This window comes from Cheilinus undulatus, linkage group 4 (assembly GCF_018320785.1).
Source record: "Cheilinus undulatus linkage group 4, ASM1832078v1, whole genome shotgun sequence".
NCBI classification, from domain to species: domain Eukaryota; kingdom Metazoa; phylum Chordata; class Actinopteri; order Labriformes; family Labridae; genus Cheilinus; species Cheilinus undulatus.
The window spans coordinates 25,187,939-25,204,334 of NC_054868.1; the positions used below are offsets into that span (position 1 = coordinate 25,187,939).

Below are 16,396 nucleotides of genomic sequence, written 5' to 3' on the forward strand. Positions count from 1 at the left end.
CTGGCCTGACCTGAACTCCAAAGAGAATTTTTCTCTCTGGGGAAAAGTCATGATGAAGATGAGACACCAGACTCAACAAACTAAATGAAACGTACAAAATCTTGTGTATGTTTTTGTGCGTGTGTATATAATTTATATACATACATTTTTATGTATAGATCTTTTGTTTTGGTCTTTTCAGAAAAGTTTTATTGTAAAGGTTGCACCTACACTGCTTTGTGTGCGTCCTGTATTTAAGGTGTTCTAACATTGTTGAAGTCGACTACGAGCCAAAATGTATCCATTGAGGCCTTTGCCTGGCCTGTAAATAAAACTTCTTTAAAGAACTTTTTTGAGTGCTGACTCCTCAGTTTTACATTCAAGCATATACCCACAATGCTTTGCAAATGACACTAACATTTGGTTAGCAATCTTTTATGTTGTTTTATGGGCATTTAGTGGTATTTTACTGTCAAAATTACTGCAAAGGACAAAAGTGCATGAAAATTGTTCAGAATAGCGTCACCTGCCGACCTGTTAGTGCCATTACTAAGGAGTATTTTTGGTCCCAAAAGTTTATTACTTTGTTTTATCTGCTGCATTTGTCATATGCACATTGAACTCTACTAAGCAAACTGTTTGTTTGGTAAAACAGCACAGGTCAGGTCATTTGGTGCCACACTGGAGGAAAAGTGGGTCATTTTAAAGAAACACGGTGAAAAGAAAATGTTGGGCATCTATATCTCAGTGCTCTAAACGATTTCCAGTCAGTACTATAGCAAATTGTCTTTGATATTATGTGATTTAATATATGATCAGTATCTTTTGTGCTGCATTAATTTAATGCTGGTAAGATAGTGTGTACCTCACTGCTGATTCAGAGAAGAGGGGTTTTCAATGGCCAGAAGACACCGGTTGGATAACCTGATGTTTTCATGGTCAAACCTAAAATAAAATGTTGGCTGTTGGTAAGTTGATGCTTTCTCTGAGGAAGATCAGTGCTACAGTTTATGAGATGTGCAACAAATTAAATACATTAAACAAAGCCAATCAGAAACAGTGAAACAAAGAGAGAGTGTATAAAGAATTAGTGCCAGCCTAACTGTAATTTCAGTCTTAGAAATCAGTACCATTATCTATTGATATCAGTATTGACCATGATTTTCAGAGTCAGTGCATTTCTGTGTAACAGTTTACTACATTACAACTTATTTAAAGATCCTCCTTTTTTCTCTTAAGCTTCTGCCCTTCCCAAACATAGTTTGTTGTATGGATTTTGAACTATATCCATGCAGTGGATATGTGAAACAGTCTACAGTGCCTATAAAAAGTATTCACCCTCTTGGATGTTTTAGCCTACAAAGAGATTTCAATTAAATAAAAATATGCAATGCAAGAAAGGTGATTGCATAGATATTAACCCCCTTTAAAGTGACTGACTTAATTCAACACAGGTCCAGCCAACTGGTGCTCGTAGTCTTACAATGGGGATCACCTGAGTGCAGTGAATGTGTCAACTGATTGTAGTTTAAAGGTCCAGTCACTGGTTAATCAGTATTCCTGGCTACCATTACACCATGAAGACAAAAGAACACTCCAAGCAACTCAGAGAAAAGGAAGGTTATTGAAATGTACAAGTCAGGAGATGGATACAAAAAAATCCAAGGCACTGAAAATCCTCTGGAGTTCGGTTAAATCCATCATCAAGAAATGGATGGAATATGGCACATGTGCAAATCTGCCTCGATCAGGCCGTCCTTCTGTGCAAGAAGGAGACAAGTGAGAGAGGCCACCAAGACACCTATGGCTATTCTTTGGTAGCTGAGATTGGAAATACTCTACATACAACAACTTTTGCCTGGGTTCTTCAGCAGTCAAAGCTTTATAGAAGAGTGGCAAAGAGAAAGCCACTGTTAAAGAAAACACATTAAATCTGGACTGGAGTTTTCCAAAAGACATGTTGGAGAGTCCGTGGTCAAGTGGAAGAAAGTTCTTTGGCCTGATGAGACCAAAATGATGATTTTTGCCCATCAAACAAGATTCTATGTTTGGCAGATACCAAACACTGCACATCACAACAAACACACCCTTCCCACTGTGAAGCACAGTAGTGGCAGCATCAGCTGTGGGAATGCTTCTCAGCAGCCAGCCCTGGAAGGCTTGTAGTTAGAGGGTAAAATGAATGCGACAAAATATAGGAAAATCCTGGTGGCCAATCTTATTCAGTCTGCAAGAGAACTACTGCTTGGGAGAAGATTTGTTTTCCAGCAAGACAATGACCTGAAGCATACAGCGAAAGCTACACAGAAATGGCTTAAAGACAAGGTGAATGTTCTGGAATGGCTGGGTCAAAGGCTTGTTTGACTCAGGACTGTTCAAGCGCTATCTCCATGCAACCTGGGAGAGCCTGAGTAGTTATGAAAAGAAGAATGGAGTAAAATTGCGGTGTCCAGATGTGCAAGTGTGACTGGGACCTATCCACACAGACTCAGTGCTGTGATTGCAGCCAAAGGTGCATTGACTAAATACTGACTTGAAGTGGGTGAATATTTATGCACTCACTTATTTCCTATTGCATGTTTTTATTCAATTGACTTCACTTTAAAGAACTCTATTTACACTTTGACATTAATTAGTTTTTTTTTGTCAAAAAAATCCAAATTATATTCACCATGATTGATTTATAAAATCAACAAAAGAGAATTTAAAAAGTAACACATCTAAGGGGTGAATACTTATATTTCTCATATTCATTATATTGATTTCTTATATTACTTATATTGAATACTTATGTTTCTTGTGTGCCATACATATTACGTTGTGCAGTCTTTTTACGTAACAGAGCCCTCAATTCAAAGTGAGACATGAGTTTTGCAGCCTGTCTTTACTTGTCATCTTTCGTTATTGATTTTGATTGAACCTCTGATAAATATGCATTTATTAAGTTTGTGCTCTAGTCTAAAAGTATGTTAATAGATTTTTTTTAAGATTTAAATATATTTAGAATACCCTTAAGCCCCTTTTTCCTCCTGGATGTTCATTTATGTCTAAGTTGTAGGCTACATGTATGTGTGCAAAAGTCCTGCTAGTGATTGACCTGGTGCAATAAAGAGATGGACAGGTATAGGAAACAATCACATTTAATAAGGTTGGTAAGTCTTCTTGGTCTTCTGTATTTTGAAGTCAGAATTCTGTAAGATGAAAAAGAATCAATGAGATGTGTTTAAAATAAGACGGATATTTGTATTCTATACTGCATTCCAAATTATTAAGCAAATGATATTTTTCTCTGATTTTCCTAAATAGTCTAAGCAAATGAAAGTCATCAACCGTTAGAGCATAATTCAAATTTTATTGAACAAACCTCCCAATGATAGCTATTTTTTAATTTTTTTTTTCCATATTGCTTGAAACTTGTGGCCTAGTTAATAATGTGGAATGTCTTTCTATTGTAGTTTCCTTTAATTGGGCTCACATGGCAAACTAAGTATCACAGGTGTGTGAGACTGATTTCAGTGATCTAAAGAGCCCCGAGACACAATACCATCCATGAGTTTAATTGAAAAGCAAAAAACTGAATGTTTATGATCCTAAAATCCAATTTGCATAATAATTTGGAGCAAAGTGTGGTTCAGTGTTTGCTGACATTTTTTTAAGTCTAAATGATAAAATATACATGAATATATAAAAAACCCTCCAAATAGCTACCCTAACTAGAAGACTGTTAGCATAATTGTAGGTGGGTAATAAAAAAGTAAAACTATTTCAAAATTTCAGGGGGGAAAAAAAAACAGCCAGCAGTAATACCTTGTTGGCACATCAGTATCTAAGGATGCCAGGCTTACCATTGGGGTCGTGTCAGTCCCTGAATTGTTCCCAGTTTCTTATCTCTGAAAAGAATGCTTCTCCAGGACATGTAGTGTAGTTCACCACCTGTCTGTGGCCCTGGATGGTGAAGTTGGCTGCAAGTTTTCCTCCATCTACTGCACACCGGGTAAGATGATGACGCAGCAGGTCCATGGCGTGGCGAGACGGCAGGGTGGCAGTGTAATTACCAATAATTGACACGCCATACCCCAACGAGTTGCGCCCCCTGGTGTGTGTGCCACGGATAGTCCAACCACTGCCCTCATAGATGTAGCCATCTGAGCCAACCACAAAGCTAAGAGAGAGCATATAGCACAGTGCATGGCTGATAAACGCAACTTTATATCAATTTATATCAAACTGAAAGGTGATGTGAGACAGAAAGAAACAGTAAAGGTTTGTCAGGATAAATGCCGAAAAAGGTACATTTTCACATATCTTTACCTGTATTGCCTAAAGGACAGCATGCAGCCAAGGTATTAGAACAGTGCAGATTATCTTTGCTAAAGGGATGGTCCAACTTTTTTTTAATGCATCAAATCTACAGCCAAACCTGTGGGATAACTGTGGTGTTGGGTTGTTAGCTCTAAGTTAGCATTAAGGCTGGAAAAAGCGTTTTACAGGAAATGAAAATGAGCTTTTCCATTATTTCCAAAGTAACATGCAGCAACTTTCAACCGTTCACTCTTCTCAACACATTGTTTATTTAAAAAAAAATCTTATCAAGTCATTTTTACAACAACTTAAATCCATTTTATGTCTCATCTTGTCAGTATATAACATCTTGACTCATCAGTTTTTAAAACTCAGTGTCTTTAGACATCAAAATATTGTTGATGGTTTGGCACCGTGCTGCTCTGCACCCCTGATGGCATTCATCAAGACCTGTGCCAGGCCCATTCCCCATCTCTCCTCCCAGCCATCCAATCCACAAAGCACACAGTTGCCACTGGTATCTGGACCAGCCCACCAGGTCCTGGACACCAAGTATGCAGTGAGCTGGATCAGGCCAGGGAGCGTGCCAGATGCCTGTAAAAGTGCAGTTGCTATTCCTGTATCAAGCAGCTGACCCTTCCCATGACAGCACGCCAGCATTAGATACACGGTTTTGCCAACGATACCTGAAAGTGCACCAAAGAGAAGTTGTAACAAGGGAGTCCAGGCAGCACCTCTGGCCATCAGTCAATGTCCAGGCCTCACAGGAGTATACTAAGACCAGGAGGACCAACCAAAAGACTCTGACTTTCATCTGCATGCTAGATACAGAGAACGCCACACTGTCTTGCTCAGCGGACCCACTAGCCAGTGCGCAAATCCAATTCTGCAACTGATCTCAGCCTCAAGGTCAGTGGATCGATAGATTACACTGCCATGGTAGGTGAACTACTCTACAACTTCCACACTCTCACCATTCACAGACACAGACCTGGCAGCATCGAAAGCATCCCCAAATGCCTGAATCTTGGTTTTGGCCCTGGAGACTTTCAGTCCCAACATTTCAGCCTCCTCACTCAGCAAGTTAAGAGCCTCCACAAGGGCATCTAGAGTCTCTGCAAGGATCACAGCATCATCAGCAAAGTCCAGATCAGACATCACCTAATGACACTACACAGTTCGCTGTCCCAGTTACCTGCCCTACTATCTGGTCCACACAGGCACTGAAAAGCATAGGGACTGAGAATCACCCCTGCCTCACCCCAGTATCAACTGGGAAGAAGTCAGAGGTAGAACCACTACACTTCATAGCACTCCCTTTACCTGAATATAGGGCAGACATCAGTTTATTTAGATAAGCCCATGTGGGATCCCGTGGAGCTGTCACATCAGTTTACAGAGTTGACACGTCAGTATTTGACTTATTAACATGTTAATTTATTATGACTTAACCATTTTTGACATCCAAACACCAGAATGATCTTGTAAGCTAAGCTTATCTTAGCTTAATATGAGGACTGGAATGAGGCTTTTACTGAGTTCCTAGTTGAAAAACAAAACAGGATTCAAGAGCATTTCCTATGATTCAGTCATGCACTAATTTTTGGAGGTCAGAGGTCAATGTCATTGGGCCTCATGTTCAACCCTTGCTTATGATATTTCTAATTATCCCACAGCTTCCAGTCTACCAGGCTTTAAGCTAATTAATCACCTCCTCTCTTCATGAAGAGACAACAAAGTCATATCAGACTCATCCCCTTAGCCTAGGACATAAAAGTAATCATAAATTTCACAGCTATCTTTTATGCTTCCTTTTAGGGGTGCTTACCTGTATCCTATGTCATTCCAGCCACGATCATCCTGGTGAAATCTCTGCATGGATCTCATGTTGCGAGAGCAGCTTGGGAAGGTTACACATGGGGAAGATGGCTGGTAGGTGTGATGAACATAGAGGAACTGGAGGGGCAGAGACAACGGGATGGGTGTGCCGCGTAAATCTTCCGCGCCCCACTGACATCGAGGGATGATCTGAGGGCAGTCTGAGGGGGACAGAAAACTGCCCAATTTAGGATTTTGCAATAATACACCAAACATTTAAAAAAAAAAAAGTCAACGGTAAAATGAAAGTCAAAAGTTAGCATAGGATATGACTGCTGTTAGCTTATTTCAAACATGGCTATGTCTTTGTATGTAGAAGCCCAAAGGGGATATATGGATCCTTCAATTCTCTAGAATTACAATCCTCTCAGATTTTAAAAATGCCTATGATCAGAGTGCAGCTGCTTGGCTCTGGGCCAGAGCAGAGAGACAGAAGTTGAGGATTAAATTTACTGTTTTCTGGCACAAATCTCTTCAAAATGACACTTTTGATGTCCCTAGGCCAACATGGCTGATAGATTTGGGAAATTTACCTCACAACAAACCAAAACAGAGCATGTAGCTGGCTGTTAACTTTCAATGAAGGCAGTGACATCAGCTAACAACAGACTGTAATGAGATTAACTACTCAGTGAATTTATATCATTGTAGATTGGGGGGTTGGGGTGGGGTGGTCTGGAGTCTTGATTCTTCATCAAGCCTGGTGATGTCATGGACTCCTATATTTCTCAGCTCAAATTAAACCAAGCCAGGAAACAACAACTGTGAACAACTTTCCAACTGTCTAAATAAGAAATCAGTCACACATAGATCTCAGTATTGCTGCATGTTTACAGCAGCCTTATTTCAACATTTCTAGTGTGTTAAGACACAAAGTTTGCTTTTTACTTTACAGAAACTTAAACAAGGCAAGTTTTTTACATCTTAACAGGGCAGTTTTTTTTGCATCTTTACAACAGTAATTGGGTTTTCACACATCAATTTGCAACATCATTTTTTTCACAAGACAATTTCTTTGTCTGCAGGTGTCATAATAAAACCCATTGGCATTATTATGGATAATGAAAATCATTCACCCTATTCACGTCCACAGTACTTACCCCAGTATTTATGCACAAAGGCCTGCAATCCATCCTTCACTGCCTTCCCCACTCCAGTATCTTGTGCAAACCATTCTGTCTTCTCTAACCTCCACACTAATGTTAGCGTCTCCATCACCTGGTTGTAAAGATCCAGCGGCTCCAAAATAGATCTAGAGATCTCTCTTCTCCTTGGGCTAATATGGCTGGTCACAGCATCGAGGCCCTGCTCTTCACTCAGGTTGAATCTGTAGAATCCTCTTAAGATCTCACTGAGAGGCTGTGGCTGTTCAGATGCAGGTAAGTTACTAATGTCTGTGCCCAGTATAGCGCCATCCATGCCTCCACTAATAACAGCATCAGTGGCCAGAGTGGGCGGACGAGAGAGCTTGAACACCTTGGGGCTTTCTACATTGTCCCAGCACCCGTTAGGCCCCAGACGACTAGGTGCTGGGAAGTCCTGGAGGCTTAAGAAGGACAGACCTAGTGTCCTGCCTAAGGTGAGGGGGAAGATCCCAACAGCTGGTGTCCTCTCACTCTTGGCCATAAGTCCTGATTCAATTCCCAGCAGTAAAGGTGCTAGGGCCACTGTGGTGCCATCTGGAGCAAGTACCACCCCTCGTTCCTCTCCTTGGTTTGTCACAATGTGGTGGATGGCCTTGTCAAAAAAGCTAAAGGAAGAGGCATTGAGGATGGCCGTCTTTAGCACCTCATCATCACTCAGATTATAAGAGGAGCCCAAGAAATGGATGGTCATCATGTCATCATGGCCTGCAGTCCTCCGCAGGGCCCTGACCAGAGCCAGAGGTGAAAGACCGGGGTTTGAGTCTTCCACCTGCTGAACAGCTTGGATGAAGCTGTCCATGTTACGCAGGTGGATCCCTGACAGTATTAAAAGAGGAAACAGAAGAAGAGAAGATGATTATATTAATAATGAGAGAACTAACACTTGTAATCCAAGAAAAGTTTAACAGTAACGATCTGGAAAAAAAACTGTGATTACATCCTACCAATATGTCAAAATTTAAAGGTTTTGATTATTGTCAGCCAATGTGAGATACAAATAAGAAATTTCTTTCTACTCTCAATGGGGTTTGAAACTGAGATGACTTGAGTCAAGTGCACTTTTTCTTTAATCTACAGCCAATCCTAACAAGCATATAGGTTAGATCATGGCCTGTATGACATTGAATTAGTGTCTTTGAAAGGGTTAAGGAAAATATTTTGTCACTGCAGTGTTAATTTTGGCTGCCATTTTAAATGTTTTAGTCAGTTCCAAATCACACACACTACAGTACTAAATACTCAATATTTTGAGTGTACAAGTGTTCAAAGTATATTTACACTAATGCAAAAATGCTGAGTACCTCTGGGGCACTCAAAACCATCCAAAAATAGGTTGTTTGCAATCATGTGATCCTGATGGCACTTTGGGGGTCAGGAGGAAGTGGGAGACAGCCGTAAGCAATGAATGGGAATGGGGTAAGTTAGCACTTTAAAGCTCTGAATGGGCCTGTGCACTAAGTGTCCACATACATTGAGTACGATCCCTACACTTTACAAAGAAGTGATTTTTTTCCATGGTTTGACTGATTTGCCTGGTATGGAGGCAATAAAGTATTCAGTCCTGCAGGCTTTCTAGGATCTAGCATCATCTATCCAGATGAAGGGAGACAAGAGTCTTGAGGAGGCATATACTGAGCTAAGAGGATAGCTGAGCCCTTTAAACATACACAGTTCCTCACTTTCATAAACATGCTTTTCATTGATGTACTATCAACCAAATAAACCTTGTAGGGTAAGCAAAGGAGTGATGATGTGCTGTCCATGAATGGGCCTATTCTAGGAAACGGCTCTTAAAAGTTAGCCACAGTAGCAAGCTCCCGTTTGAGTACCAGTTTATTATCCTCCATCCTTTGTGTTTATTTAAACCACATTTAAAAAACCAAACAGTGACCAATTGAAGAGCTGTTTGCAAGCCTAACAATCAGCTCTGGTGAGCTTAGCCAGATGATTTGGATCTCAGACTACTTTGTGGAAATGGACCACACACGAGCATTGTGTGACACTGCTCGTTCGGGCTTTAGACTGATGCACCATGAGTTATAGAAACTTTTCTGTTTGTTTGTTTGCCTGAATTTTTCACTACTTTAGGACAAAACAGTAGCTTAAGAATGAAGAGTGTTTAAATTTTTTTGTTTGGCACAGTTGTGAATAGCTCAAAGCATGGCCTTTTTGTAGCATTTCTCTATGCAGAAATCACTTCTTGGCCCCCACGGAGAGTTTTCTGTTTCTGATGTCATCTGCAAAGAACCTATGGTGACATAGCAGAAGCTGTTACAAATTTCTCAACTTTCAAAATAGATAGAGACAGCAGGGTAGCTACTGTGAATATCAGTGTTGTACAGATAAAAGGAATATGTCTTTTTGCTTTAAATGTGATATATACACTGTTGTCAGATAGCTGCTGTCAGTAATTGTTGGGTTTGTAGTGATGTGGAGCCATTAGTATGGTAGCTAACGTTAGCATCTGCTAGCTAGCTAATTTGCAACTAACAATGGCAGCACATTTTATAGATACTTTAAAGTTGTGGTGTGTGTTTACTTTATGTGTGGTATGTTGTCATCTTTACTATTCTCAGTATAAGATTCCCCAGTTTTAGATTTAAAAAATTTAACTTTATTTATTATAAACGAAACCTGGCAGTTACATTTGTGAAATCATTGCAAACATTACAGACTAAAAAACATTTCAGAAATAAAACAATGGAAACAGTCAGAAGACTACTCTGCGAATAAATTATGTATCACTCTGTTTTATTAGTATTTACATGAATGGTGGTTAGCTTTAGCTTTGGTAGCTTAAGCTAACATAGCTACAAAAGGTACGTAATTAAGGTAACTATATAAGCTAAGTTAGCTTTAGCAAAGTAAGCTTTTGCAACTTGAGCTTTAGCAAACAATGCTAAAGCAAACAAATCTATGTAGACAATGTACGTAGTGAACATAGCCACTTTGTGAGTGTAGACTTTGCTAAGTTAGCTCTGTTATCTTTAGCCAAGTCAGCTTTAGCAATGCGAGCTTAGGTAAGGAAACATAAGGAGATCTTGTTCCTTATACATTTTTCCGTCTCATTTTTTTGGTGTCATAGTTTAGTTTGAATTTGATATTTAATATTATTATTTACAACAGAGATATGCATTCAAAGACCTGAACTTTTAAAAATTGTGAATTGTGTTAATGTTAAATTGAACTACAAAATGTTAGTTGTCCTGTGAAATATTCCTTATCAGTAAAAGCAAACCTAGTAGCTAAACAAGGAATTTTATTCATGATAACACATGTTTACATACTTAGAATAACTGAACTTACCTGCTGGCCTGCTGTGAATAGTAACTAAGAAGGAAAAAGCCACAACAAAAAAGGACAGTCCAACTACTGCCATGATCGGTCTCCTTTCTGTTTCCTACAAAAACATGAAACTTTATATTTCTAAGGAAAAACAGTTACTTATTGACTTAGGCCTGAAAGAACAAAAGACCATTCAAAAGAAAGATATTAGAGGATCTTAGTGAAATCTACAACAGTCAGGCAAAAAAATAAGCACAGTTTTGCTCTCCACAACTTCTGAGACATTAGTGTAGGTGTATTTGTGTAAACTGTTGTGTCCAAATAGGGAGAAGTACTCTTTGTCCAGTGATTGCCCAAATATTGATTCAGCCTACAGAAAGTTAAAGTGTGACATGAGCAAAACAGATTCTGGGTCCCCACTACAAGGTTATTCATGGTTATTACTAATACTGTCTTTTTATAAAATATTAAATATATGGATGAATCACTTTCCACATTTATTAATCAAACATGGAGCTTACAATTTCATTTTAGACATTATATTCTAACTACCATACCCTAAGTGAAAGCTGGCAGCATGGTTAATATTTACCCTCTCATGTGATGTATGTCTGCTAAGTGCTCAACAGTGTGGGGAAACATCTCTTTACTTATGATCACATAATCTATCAATGAAGGAAACAATGATGCAGAGAGATTACATAAATAAGAACTGACCTCATTTTTTCAATTCAAAATCCCAGCAAAATAACAGAAATTGATCTCAGAACTATCCATGTTGGAATAGAGTTGCTGTAAATGTGTGGGAAGACTGAGACTGAACGATGGATATGTAATGATACTCATGGCATCCATTGGAAACATGTTTAATAACCACAAACAGACATACACAGTTATACTTTTTTTTGCAGGTGCACGTGCAAATAGAGTTAGAAGTTTAATCAGGGACAGATTTGTACAAGGCACCTGCTGTCAGTTTAGAAATTGTGGCTAAAACTGGGTACCCCATTGTGACTTTAGATTTTATTTACTCATAATTCAGCGAAGATATTCAATCAAAAAGCCATATCTAGCGTTACATGTTATTACATCTCTACTGTACGGAGCGTTAAGGTCCTTTTGGGGGTGCTATATTTAATGGTTTCTTAAAAAGAAAGGGGTGGTGGTAGAGTCACGTGACCAGTGACGTTAACAAAAACCAGGAAATTATCAAAGCGTCAATCGCATGAGTAGAGCTCGCGTTTGCTTAGGTTTTGTTGTTCAGTTGTCTGTGGAAAAATCGGCTGAAATGCTCATGCCGTATAATTGGAGGACATGCTTTGGAGTTACTGCTTAGTTGTGTCGGTTAGCATTGCCATGTTGTATTGACGTTTATCAACTAGCATTAATGGTAGCTCCCATAGTTTGTCTATGCACCGCTAAAATTGATAAGTAAGTAAGAATGGAGACTCGCTTCACCCGAGGCAAGTCTGCTTTATTGGAGCGACCTCTGAGCCGACCAAAGACCGAAGTGAGTGTGAGCGCCTTCGCCCTGCTGTTCTCGGAAATGGTGCAGTACTGTCAGAGGCAGGTGTACTCTGTGTCCGAGCTGCAGGCTCGGCTGTCGGAGCTGGGTCACCGGGTTGGAGGCAGCCTGCTAGACGTGCTGTTGCTGAGAGAGAAGAACGCCAAGAGGGAGACCAAAGTACTCAATATACTGCTGTTTATCAAGGTATAAACTCACTGTCTGTGTGATCAGGTTGTGTCTGTCAGGTCCACACGTTTGACGGTTCTTGGCCTTTTTTCCTATAAGCCCCTCCCCACTTACATCTAACAAAAGCTAAGCACCTGCAGCACCCGCTTGGATAAAGTACACATCAGTTAGATTTTTTTTCATTAACAGAATCCAAACATAACAGGCCAATATTTGTTCTACATTTATAAAAAATATCTTTATATTAACTATTCATTAGTATGCAAGTGTATTAGGACCACTCTTGGAAAAAAACAACTGAATATAAACTTAAAACAAAAAGTAAGGAAATTTGTGTTTGGTACATTATTTCTTTGTTGTAACAATGCTTCTTGGCAATAAATTTTATACCGTTGGAAAGCCTGTTTATTACCCTTTTAAATGATGCCACATTTGTAAGGAACATGCATTTGTGGGATGAGCAGCAGAGCTGAGTATGTGGGTTGCGCCCATGAAAAATGTGCCAAATCTTCTCTGCCAATGCCAAACAGCTGATTCTGCCATCGACTCCTGAACATAAATTTCCTTACTTTTTGTTTTGAGTTTAGAAGATCTATACATTTTAAAGAAAAATCTCAAAATTCTCAAGTTTAAAAAGTCACTAATTTAAGAGAAAAAAATAGATATTTTTAAGTCAAGCGTAACTTTTAATTTTTGGAATTTAAAAGTTGAATATCCAGCCACTGTTTTTGGTTTGGTTTGGTATTGATATTGTAAATTATAGCTGTCAAGATTAATCGGGTAAAAAATTATATATACATCTAATTTGAACAACATCAGAGCACACAGGGTCTCTGCGCCTCCCCCAAGGCGTGCCTGGACCCACTGTTTTAGATGTTTTGCAGTAAGAATAAAATAAACATTTTGGATGAAGTTCACAAACAATCAGACAAAAAGTGAAACCGGCACATTTTAATGGAATCCAACAGTTATTTAAGCTGCTGTTCTGTCATCAGAAAAAATGTAAATAAAAGTTCCTGTGAGCAGTTTCTAGCTGGGTATGAGACAGACAAATTAACACTGGTGCCTCTTTGGGACCCACAAAAGAAAAAAGGCATCAAAATAAGGTCTGTTTATAGTACTTTTTTATACCTACAACAGTGTATGTAGGTTTTAGACAACGATAGTTAGCTACATCACACTGTGAAATCAAACTTTAAAAAATCAAACTTTCTAAATGATTGTTACAGTATTATTATTTAAAAAAGGAAGGATGCATTTTTTGTTAAAAATTAGCCATCGGGCGCAGACCTGGTAGTTAAGACATTCCCCATGTATGCAGGGGTGACCTGTGGCTTCTTTCCCACATCTCTTTGCCCACTCGCTTATCCCTGTTTCTGGCTCTATCCATTGTCCTCCTCTGTGAATAAAGGCAGTTATTTATGTATCCTGCAACTTTAAACCCAGTTTAGAGGCAAACTGAATACCCCACAATCCACACAAAAATAAAAGTAATAGTAAAGTAATAGTCAGAAAATGAACTTGCATTTCTGTTAATGTCATACAAATGTGGATTACAAGTGTGGCAGAATAAGTTGCCTCATATTTTTTATTAATGAACAAAATTTTCACTAAGTTTACCTAGAGTTTTCTGAATAAGTTACTGAATAAATGTGTTATTATCATTTAGGTCAACAGTTGCAAATCTGACTACCTCAGAGGTCTTACACACTACCACCCTGGGGTGGCCAGGGTTCAAATGCTGTGAAAATCATCATTCAAACCAGTACTATTTTTTTTTTCAGTCTTAATATTCTTACATGAAACATTTTCTCTCTTGGGTCATCTCCCCTGTACTCTCCACAGGTAACGGTGTGGAGAGCTTTGTTTGGCAAGGAGGCAGACAAGCTGGAGCAGGCCAACGAAGATGACAAGACCTACTACATCATTGAAAAGGAGCCCCTGGTCAACACTTTCATCTCTGTTCCTAAGGACAACAGCAGCTTGAACTGTGCTGCCTTCACAGGAGGAATCGTGGAGGCAATCCTCACCCACAGCGGCTTCCCTGCCAAGGTCACCGTCCACTGGCACAAGGGCACGACTCTCATGATCAAGTTTGATGAGGCGGTGATCACCCGAGACAAAGCACTGGAGGGAAAATAGAGGAGAAGCAGGATAATGAGAAATCAAGGGGGCATGTTTGTAATTGTGTGCATGTGTATGAGTTGCACTTTGGATTTATTTTGTTCTTTTCTTTTTTGATTGATTTTAGATTTATAAAATACCTGACAAGCCCTCAAAGATTTACAGTTTTATCTCACAGAAAAGATATATATTTTTTGCATTTGACATGCTGGAATACCTTGACTTATCTGTTATTACAGAACTGATGGAGTGATGTGTACCTCTCACATGCTTGTGTTCCAGGTTCACAACAACATAGCGTAACAGGTGAGCTGCCCAAAGATAAGGTAGCCTAACATGCATCATGAGTGAAGCTTAGAATTAAAAGAATGTAGTTTATATAATATTGTTTATAGAATATTTTTTTCTATTAACAAGAGGATTTTTATGTGAAATTCTGGGAATTAAAATCATTAAATGTTATATCCGTAGTCCTACTCAAGGGTGTTTACCATTTAGTAACATTGGAAATGAATAGTTTCGAAAGCATGGAGGGGAAACGAGTCAATATTTGGAACAAAAAAAAAACTAAAATTCTGCTTCTTCCTCTGATCATGAATGTATGGTGCTACACTGTGAATAAAAATGTGATTTGTAAGAAATGATGACTTTACTCTCTATCAAGTTAGTAAAAAGGGACTCTTTAAAAATTTTAGATAGGAATGCATCATTTTGCACAGTGAAATCTTTGATACTTTGGTTTACTTTTATGCTGAGTGAAGGTGTTTGGAAAAATGATAAGACAGACAGAAAAATCTGGAGAATTTCATTTGATTCCACAAAATATCCTAATTATTATTATGTTGATTTATCATCACTGTTTGCATTATATTGATTTGACGACCAAGTGGTATAAGATTTTTCCACATCGGCATCCATGCAAAAAGCAATGATAACCTCGCAGCTGCCTTGTTCATCTGAAGTGAATACAATTTAGTATATAGTGAATTCACGTGTGGTTATTTCAGCAATAAACTCACAGACACTGTAGAAAAATTGCCAAAATATGATCAAGATCAGTCTGATAGTTGGCTGTTTATGAAAGCTGAAAAAATATAAAACTCAACAACTGAAAAACCAAAGAGAAAGCCGTCCCAATTAGTTGGCCCGTGCCCAGCTCTCAGACAGACTGTCCATCCATCCAGAGTCTATGACACTTATCCCATTCAGGGTGAATCAAAATAGTTTTTATAAAATGAGAAAATGAAACAGCAAGACAAAAAAATCAAAGACTATATCCAAATATAGACAGAATAAAAAGTATCATGTGTAACCAATGCAAGAATGGTTAGCCACAGATTTATGTGTTTACATTGTCAATGAATGCATGGACTGCCTCTTGGTCTTCTGCATGATTATCTGCATAAAAAAATTAAATCCACAGTTAGATACAAGGTAGGGGACTCACTCTGCTGCTTTTACTGATCTTATAGGTAATCTTTAAATAACTCAAACAATCAATTTAAGTATAATTTGAGCATTATAACAGATGCTTTAAACCAATGGTTCTCAACTAGTCTGGCTTCAGGACCCAGCAGTCTGTCTTATGACAGACTGCGGCCCAAGTTTCCACACAATTTTCAACAATGCATGTTGTAGTTAATTGAATATGTTGCCATCTGGAGCATGATTGGACCAAAACACATGATATGAAAAAGAGAAGGGACAAAACAGATAAATTTTATACCCTCTTTCCCCATTTATGTGCGTGAATTGTTGCCACTTTTCCTGAGAACTTGTGAAATTACTTAGTTTTTTTTTTTTTAAATATTGATCAAACGTTTGAAACGTCTCAGCAAAGAGGTCTTTCCCTTGTGCAGGGTGACATTAATAAGCTGTTTTACAAAGCAAGTTATCTGTAATTTACTTTATCAATAACCCTGTTTTATACACAGTTAAATATTCTCCCTGGTGTAAATTTACTACTTTGTATTCTTAATCATGGTTTCTG

At 38.6% G+C, this 16,396-nt stretch overlaps 2 protein-coding genes across 2 annotated transcripts; one reads left to right on the top strand and one right to left on the bottom strand.

Annotated features, from left to right (window-relative positions):
* Nucleotides 1–3,068: 3,068 nt before the first annotated feature.
* LOC121508508 (N-acetylmuramoyl-L-alanine amidase-like) lies at nucleotides 3,069–10,896 on the bottom strand. The gene is made up of 5 exons (XM_041785420.1): nucleotides 10,611–10,896; nucleotides 7,260–8,120; nucleotides 6,110–6,320; nucleotides 3,825–4,141; nucleotides 3,069–3,170 (listed from the first exon to the last, which is right to left on the bottom strand). The coding sequence occupies exons 1-4, from the start codon at nucleotides 10,681–10,683 to the stop codon at nucleotides 3,838–3,840; spliced, it is 1,449 nt and encodes a 482-aa protein (XP_041641354.1). The 5' UTR covers nucleotides 10,684–10,896; the 3' UTR covers nucleotides 3,069–3,170; nucleotides 3,825–3,837.
* An 869-nt stretch (nucleotides 10,897–11,765) lies between these two features.
* trappc5 (trafficking protein particle complex subunit 5) lies at nucleotides 11,766–15,050 on the top strand. Its single transcript, XM_041785351.1, has 2 exons — nucleotides 11,766–12,300; nucleotides 14,128–15,050. Exons 1-2 carry the CDS (start codon nucleotides 12,031–12,033, stop codon nucleotides 14,422–14,424), a joined length of 567 nt encoding a protein of 188 aa, XP_041641285.1. The 5' UTR covers nucleotides 11,766–12,030; the 3' UTR covers nucleotides 14,425–15,050.
* Nucleotides 15,051–16,396: the final 1,346 nt, after the last annotated feature.

Bases quoted from the DNA above. Each gene is read 5' to 3' on its own strand.
- LOC121508508 (XM_041785420.1), bottom strand. From the start codon at position 10,683: ATGGCAGTAGTTGGACTGTCCTTTTTTGTTGTGGCTTTTTCCTTCTTA. The intron at 8,121-10,610 runs GTAAGTTCAGTT...TAATACTGTCAG, and splicing joins TATTCACAGCAGGCCAGCAG to GGATCCACCTGCGTAACATG. The intron at 4,142-6,109 runs GTAAGCACCCCT...GCTCTCTCTTAG, and splicing joins TGGAATGACATAGGATACAG to CTTTGTGGTTGGCTCAGATG.
- trappc5 (XM_041785351.1), top strand. From the start codon at position 12,031: ATGGAGACTCGCTTCACCCGAGGCAAGTCTGCTTTATTGGAGCGACCT. The intron at 12,301-14,127 runs GTATAAACTCAC...TACTCTCCACAG, and splicing joins ATATACTGCTGTTTATCAAG to GTAACGGTGTGGAGAGCTTT.